Here is a 7,845-nt window from a genome sequence, read left to right on the forward strand (position 1 = left end):
GAGACACCTTCTCCTAGTCTGGAGATCGTCATTTTCACCCTGTAAGGTGCTCTGGGATGGTGGTCAGATTAGTTACTGCAACTACTGTATGCTGCTCACTGAGTATTGCCTAATTTGATTTTTTTTGATGAATGTTTACTGAGTAATAAAGTCACATTTACTATTAGCCTATGACCAAAGTTCAGTAAGTTTTGCAGCTAAAAATGTCTGTTTCTGGAAATCCAAAATGGCGCACTTGAAGAAAATCCCCCTTTTCATGCATTTTTCATGTACGTATGAAAATGGCTATTTTCCCAGTCATAATGAATACTTTGAATTGAATGGTGGTGAAAAGGTTACATTTGTGAATGAGCAGCATGAATTCTGGAAATAAACCAATAATAATAATAAATAACCAATTACTTACTTACTTACTGAGGCTACTGACGTCTATTATCCCTTCTAGGGTATAGGCTATCAACAAGGATTCTCCAGGCATCTCTTTTCGGTAACACTTTACTTGACGCCGGTGTCATATGCATGTCATTACAGTGTCATAATAGTGTCATGGCACAGTTATGCATGCGTCGTTAACATTATGTCAATGTCATAAACATTTTTATGACTATCATTTAGTGACATTCGGTTATGGCAAAGACAGCCCTAACAATGTCAACTTTCCATGACCATAAAACGTTTATGACACTGACATTATGTTTATGACTCACTCATGACTGTGTCATGACATGGTTTTGACACTATTATGACACTGTTATGTCATCCATATGATGCCGGCGTCAAGTAAAGTGTTACCCTCTTTTCTAACTGATTTACCAAGCTAATATTTTGCGTTCATTCTGCATACTGTCGACACAGTCTTGGATCTCTTTTTTGACACGGATGTAGGCTATGTATGTATGTGTATTTGCTGCATTTCCAGTAATAAGATAGATTGCCTGCAATGTGTGCTTAGCACTCCAAGACTGAGTCAATGTGTTTCTCTGTGCGATTCCACTGAATAAATGTTCAGCAAATGCAATCAGTGGTGGGAAGATAAAAATATGCGTGTCTGTCTGACGCCCAGGTCTATAAATAGGCCCTGCCATGAAACCATTCAGTAAAACCTGTTAACATTATGTACATTTTAATTAGGACGTAGTCAAAAAGGCACAGCAATATCATGTTGGAGTCCTGAGAAAAAAATGTGACAGAATTTGCATTCATTTTCTGTCTTGAAAAACATGAAGAAGGGGGGGATGGGGATGGGGGAAGCTGTGAACAGTCTACTGGATCAGTGACAGCGATACAGTATTTCTCTCCCTCTCTCCCTCTCTCTCTCTCTCTCTCTCTCTCTCTCTCTCTCTCTCTCTCTCTCTCTCTCTCTCTCTCTTTCTCTCTTCTTCTTCTGTGCTCAGCTGTAAGCGGCACATGGTTGCCAGTGACCTGACTATTTTATCCCTTTTGACTGTCCACATTTTTTTTTTTTTTTACGTCATCCCCGTATGTTTCGAAACACAACAGAAGGTCCTTTGGGAGGGGAAACGATTGGCTTAGTTCTGGCCTGAAAGGCACTCAAATTGTGCAATATATAACATTATCCACAGCAACTAAAGCAACCGTGATGTCGTTACATGTCCACATCTATTTGCTGCTGCTGTCTGCCTCAGCCAGTTTGTCCCTAAAATAACATCTGGGGATTTTTTTGTCCTTTCAGAGTAAAATCCCAAACATGTTTAACTGTTGAAGCAAAATTGTGACGACTTTAGCATTTGCATGCATGCTTAAATCTCTAAATCTTGTTTAGTGGGACTGAATTTTGTTAAGCATTTTTTTTCTGCCATCCAGCCTGCGAGAGCTGAATGTGGAACAGAGTGCAGGACAAAATGTCGAGACGTTACCATTTACTCTTTTTTTGTTGTAAAATGTTTTAAATGAAAATCTTGGTTCATAATAATATCCTGATAGTGGACAGGAACATGTACAAAATCTTAACCTGATGTACTGTAATATATATATCTTTAAATAATGTTCCACTTTAAAACCCTGAAATTTGAAAGCACATGAAATGAAATAAATCACACAAAAAAAGAACAGCAACAACAACAAAAATCAACAACAGCAAAAAAAAAAAAATCTAAACACGAAAAAAAAAAAACGACACCAGACCAGAGAAGAGAGAGAGAGAAAAATAAAATTGTCCATTGTCTAGAAAGTCTGTTCCTCTTACAGGTCAGGTATACAGGTCCTGTGGCAATTCTCTGCCCTGGTCAGTAGTAGATCATTGTTCAAATGCTGCTGATCTGTGAACTCCGAGGTCTCCTCCACTATCTGTCCCGGGATGGTCAAGTCCACGGAGGGCCTGTGGAGGAGGCCTGGCGAGGTCTGCAGGGGCTCGGAGGAGATATGACGATGACGGGGATGATGATGGTGGAGGAGCGTGCTGCCGTCTTCATCCCCACCACCGTCACCACAACTATCTCTACTATCTCTGTCACCCTTCTGTGTTCCCCCACCTCCACCTCCACCTCCACCTCCTCCACCTCCGCCTCCTCCTCCGGAGATGCTGTGCGAGTTGCGGGGCTCCAGATTGCAGGTGCCCTGGAGGAACTGCAGGAAATTCTCCTCGATGGACGCCTCGCGGCTGGGCAGCTGTTCGTCCTCGCCGCGCGGCCGCCCCAGGCCCCACAGGCCCAGCAGGCAGTGCAGCTGCCGCCACAGCTCCTCACGGATCTGCCGGTTCAGGCAGCCGTAGAAGACGGGGTTGGAGGCGAAGCAAGAGTAGCCGATCCACGTCACCACGTCCTCCAGCTGCGCCAGTGTCACGCTGCCGCCGCCGCCGCCGGAGGTCACGGTGGAGGTTGCGGAGGCCGAGGAGGACGCCGCCACCGACGAGGCGGAAGGCGCCAGGGCTGAGTAGAGGTGGTAGGAAAAGTATGGCAGCCAGCACGCCAAGAACTGCCCGCCGACCGCCACCAGCACCATGGCCGCCTTGCCCCCGCTGAACGTCCTCTGCGGAGTGACGCCGCGCGCAGAGGGCCCCAGACTGGCCACCATGCTGGAGTGGCTACTCATGGACTCGGATCGCTGTTGCTGCTGCTGCTGATGCTGCTGCTGCTGCTGCTGCTGTTGCAGTTGCTGCTGCTGCTGTTGGCGAGGAGTGTCCATCCAGGTGGGCGCGTGCCCTGGCTGCATGGCGGCCACGCGCGCCACCTTGAACATGTTGCAGTACACGACCAGGATGATGAGCACAGGGCACAGGAAGTACATGAGCGTGAACAGGACCATCAAGACCAAGCGAGGCGTACCGCCAGCGCCGCCGCCACCACTACCACCACTGGCAAACACCCCTCCTCCCCCGCCAACAATGACGCCTCCGCCATCCCAGTGCAGGGAGCAGCGTCTATGTCCAGAATCCAGGGTTGCGGCAGTAGCCGCCCCAGCAGCGCCAGCCCCAGCCCCGCCACCTCCAGCAGGCCCCAGGCTTCCGTTTCCAGCCCCGGTCATCGCCCACCCCAGCAAGGGGAAGGCGGACATGACCACGGCCTTCACCCAGACGCCGACCAGCACCATGACCACCAGCCCCACCGTCATCTTGACCTCGTAGCGCATGGGGTAGACGATGTAGTAGTAGCGCTCCACGTTGATGGCGCAGATGGTGAGGATGGTGGCGCAGATGAGGCCCATGCTCAGGCACAGGTAGCCGCGGCACAGCGCCTCGTCGAAGAAGGGCTGGTCCGTCAGCATGGCCAGCGGCAGCAGCACCAGTGCCGCCAGCAGGTCCACCATGCACAGGTGAAACACGAAGACGAACTTGCGCAGCTGCGGCGTGCACGCGATGACCGACATCACTGCCAGGTTGCCCGTGATGGCCAGCAGGTCGATCAGCAGCATGGCCACTAGCGCCAACGAGCCGGGCAGAGCGCTGTCGCCGTCTCCTCCGTGACCGCCGAGACCGGCCCCGGTGCCGCTGGGTAAAGTAGACTGGGACACGTTGAGGGGGTGGAGGTTGTTGGGCACGAAGGGGAGCGGGGTCCACGGGCTGGCGTTGGTGTTGATGGCGGGATGGGCATTCGGGGCGTTCCACGGAATGCTGGCAGCAGCGGCGGTGGCAGAGGGCTCCATGAGAAGATGGGTCGGGTTGGGTGCGTACAGTCACGCTCAAGCCCTATACCCATCCTCCTGTTCCAGGGGGAGCGGTGGGATTTGGGGGCGGGGGGGGGGGGGGGGTGATGGGGGATGGTGGTGGATGGAGGGGAGATGGCAGCTAGTTTAGTTTATTTGCTTATTTGACAGGGACCGTGTATAAGACACAATCTAGTACCAGAGTTAGCTAGAAGCTAGTTTACATCTGTGGTCACCTGGCTAGAAGATCACATAGAGGTCGGAGTAGGTAGGATTATAGTGCTGTATAACAAGACAGCGTAGCTTTTAGTCCAAACTCAACCGTGCAGTCTCAGAGGTAGTCCCAGTGCCAGAAGTACTGCTCTGTGTGTCCGCCTTTAAGTAGTGACCGAGAGACAGCGTCACTCCTTGGTTGCCTATGGAGAAAAAGGATAAAATATTATCAGATTGGTAAATTACATTACATTACATAACATTACATTACATTTGGCAGATGCTGAGGAAGGCCTGAGGAAAGTCAGCAGACCGAAAGCTTGGCTGATTGAAAAAAACACAAAGAGACATTTTTCTTCCTATTTTACAGTTTTTGTTTATGTTTATGTTAAATACAGATGCTTTTTAACCAAAGCGACATTCAATCGAGTACATAATTATACAGTACAGTAGCCAACATCTCCAGCAGACACATAGTTCACTGGAAATGCAATACAGAAGAACAAGTACAGGCCCTGCCGTGGCCAACCGGTAGGCTACTCGTCTGCCATATGGCCGACCAGGGTTTGATTCCCGGCCCAGGTCATTTGCCGACCCCTCCCCATGTCTCTCCCCATTCGCTTCCTGTCCACCTCTCAAACTGTTCTATCATCAATTAAGTCGTAAAAGACAAAAATATATATCTTTGAAAAAAAGAAGAAGTGCAGATGCTAAGTAGGGTTAGTGTTTTTTTGTTTGTTTAGCACAGGTACCTACGTATATGTGAGGGAATTGTAAATAGTAGGTGCCGGTAGTTATAGAATAAGTATTAATCCTAAAGGACACTGAGGTGATATCATGCAATATTTACGTACACATAACTACACAGGGTTTCAAAAGCTGACAAAGGCAATGCAACATGGTCACTCTGACGTGGGAGGTGTACGGGATCATCATCATGGGTACACAGGGCCACAACGAGTAGGCCTTTGATTTTGTGTTTATGTACCCAAACCTCACCTACCCACAACCCCTCTGCTCCATCAAAGACCTATATCTTGTGAAACCATCTTCTGGTACATTTCCATATGAACACACACACACACACACACACACACACACACACACACACACACAGACATGCACGCACGCAGGCATGCACGCCCACACACACACACACACGCACGCACGCACACGCACACACACACACACACACACACACACACACACACACACACACACACACACACACACACACACACACACACACACACACACACAAACATAAACACTGCACGTGTGTATATTACACACATCACACACAGACCTGCATGGTGTGGCATGGCCAGCACACCAATAACACAGCAGCGACAGAGCTTGTTCTTTTCCAGCCGGCCGGCATAGCCACTGCAGTACACCAAGTCAGCTCTACACCGTATTTCACAGTTTTTAATTCAAAACTTAACAGAGTCAAATTCAACACTCGGTGTAGTTGATCCTATAGTTTCTACGTGTTGAATGAACACTGTTAAACGCTGCTCACACTCCAGGCCATGTCCATAAAGAGTGGTTGGCAATAACATGGCGGGTCTCAGAGCTATATTAAAATAATCATGGGGGCCAATAAATGAATTCAGCGGGACTGATCTCTCAGGGGCTATTTCCAAGCCTGGACGGTGGCGACGTGCGATGGTGTTATGTGAGGAGGGTCGCTTTGAGAAAATGCAAGATGTACTTGTGTGCACAGAGCAGTCAAGGAGTTCCTTTAGAAGGAGAGCTAAAACATTCTTGGCTACGCAGCTATACTTTAACCTGCATGCTGACTTTGTGTGCGTTTTCTTGGCATATGTTCTAACAATAAACCTTGTCATGGCTTTAGACTTCTTTAAATTAGAGAAGCTCTCTAACACATAAGCATCCATTGGAGAAGACCAGGAAGTGCAGCCATGGAGTGGTGAATGGAAGAGGTCCCTAACATGTGTAAAGAAATGTGTTGCCCTTTATTTTCCTCTCCGTGTGACATTAAATAGCTTAGGTACAATGTAACAATGTAACTATGGCTAAGTTTACATGAGACATTCATTCAAAATTAATTCAATTCAAAAATTAACTCCATTTAATTCTGAATAAAACTTAATTCCGCTTTGAAAACGTCATGTAAACACTTCTAAATTAGTAAACTCGACTGAACTATTTAATTCTGAGTTATTAATTCGCAATTAAAAACGTCATGTAAACATAGTGAATGTGTTACATGATGTACTCCCAATCGATGTATGTAAGTATGTGCAGTAGAAGTACATATTGAACATGTTTACATATGTAGTTACACTAAAAAAAGACACAGTAAAATAAAGTGTTACCAAAATGTAGGCCTATGTTTGAGGCTTGGTATGCTGAAATGACTGGACACACACAACAGGGGTGAATTTCTCAAAACCAAAGTTGCTTACTACATTAGCTACTTTGTTGTTTTCAATGCATTTTCCCATTGGCAACTACCGAAGTTGCTAACAGGCTAATAATTTCTCTTTTGAAAAACTCACCCCAGGTAGGCCTATCTCTGTACTGACTCACTGGGTTGTTCTACTTTGTCACCTCGGCCTGATCTGTCCTCTGTCAGGTTAACTGTCAGCTACCTGACAAACGTTTCAAGGCTTTCATACCACAACAATAAATTCATTGTGCAACACTACTGTCTTGGTAATAAGCCATTTGTTTAAATGCTTATTGCTGCTAAGATGTTAATAAGTTGAATGGTGAGTAGGCCTACTTAACTGCTAATAGGCCAAGTAAAGGAGTTAAACCAGGGGTGGGGAAGGTGGGGTCTGATTTAAAGATGACTGCTTTCAATAAGGCCTAAAGTGAAGGGGGGAATCCTGGTTTGTGGTCATAGTACAGACCTCGGAGGACTTTTACGGCACTTGGAGAAATTTGGAGTGGCCCCTCGAATGAAAAAGGTTCCCCAACCCCTGAGTTAAACCTTTTGTTTTCTTTGGAAGAGCATGGGGGTGTGGTGTGGTGTGGTGTGGTGGTCAGTGTATTTCTCTGTGTGTATGCTTACTTTACTGTAAATAAAAACAGTAGCACAGAAAAGCTGTGTGTCCAAAGTAAACACATCTTACTCCATTTCTATTGTTGTGTTTGTCAACAGTTCAGTCCCCACCCAAAACATCTGGGAAAGGGCCAAATGTAAAAATAAAAAAGACAGCCAAGTTCACTGGTTTAAATTTGTATTATTATCATCGCAAAAGACAAGAGATTGGCTAAATGCAAAAAAAGAGAAAAAGACATCCAGGTTCACTGGTTTCGAATTACTACTATCCTAAAATACAAGAGTTTGGCCCGTGAGTTTAATGCACAACTCTTCCTTAGTATAAGAGACTAGGCAATAGATAGAGTGTCTAAAGTGGAGAAAGAAAGAAAGATTAGAGTTTGGCCAGTGAGTTTAGACACACACAACTCTTGTTCAGAGTGGTGTCTAAAGGGATAGAAAAAGAAAGAATCTCTGTCGCTGCCAGCTGTTTTAGAACAGTATGTGTATCCTAACAT

The 7,845-nt window shown here is 46.5% G+C and overlaps 1 protein-coding gene across 1 annotated transcript; it reads right to left on the reverse strand.

The window, feature by feature from the left end:
• Positions 1–780: 780 nt before the first annotated feature.
• gpr61 (G protein-coupled receptor 61) lies at positions 781–4,189 on the reverse strand. Its single transcript, XM_063209634.1, is given in 3 exon segments — positions 781–2,332; positions 2,334–2,370; positions 2,520–4,189. Coding segments are annotated over 3 exon segments (1,749 nt in total). The 5' UTR covers positions 4,102–4,189; the 3' UTR covers positions 781–2,202.
• Between the last annotated feature and the right edge of the window lie 3,656 nt (positions 4,190–7,845).

The sequence above is a fragment of the Engraulis encrasicolus genome, chromosome 10 (assembly GCF_034702125.1).
Source record: "Engraulis encrasicolus isolate BLACKSEA-1 chromosome 10, IST_EnEncr_1.0, whole genome shotgun sequence".
Lineage (NCBI taxonomy): Eukaryota > Metazoa > Chordata > Actinopteri > Clupeiformes > Engraulidae > Engraulis > Engraulis encrasicolus.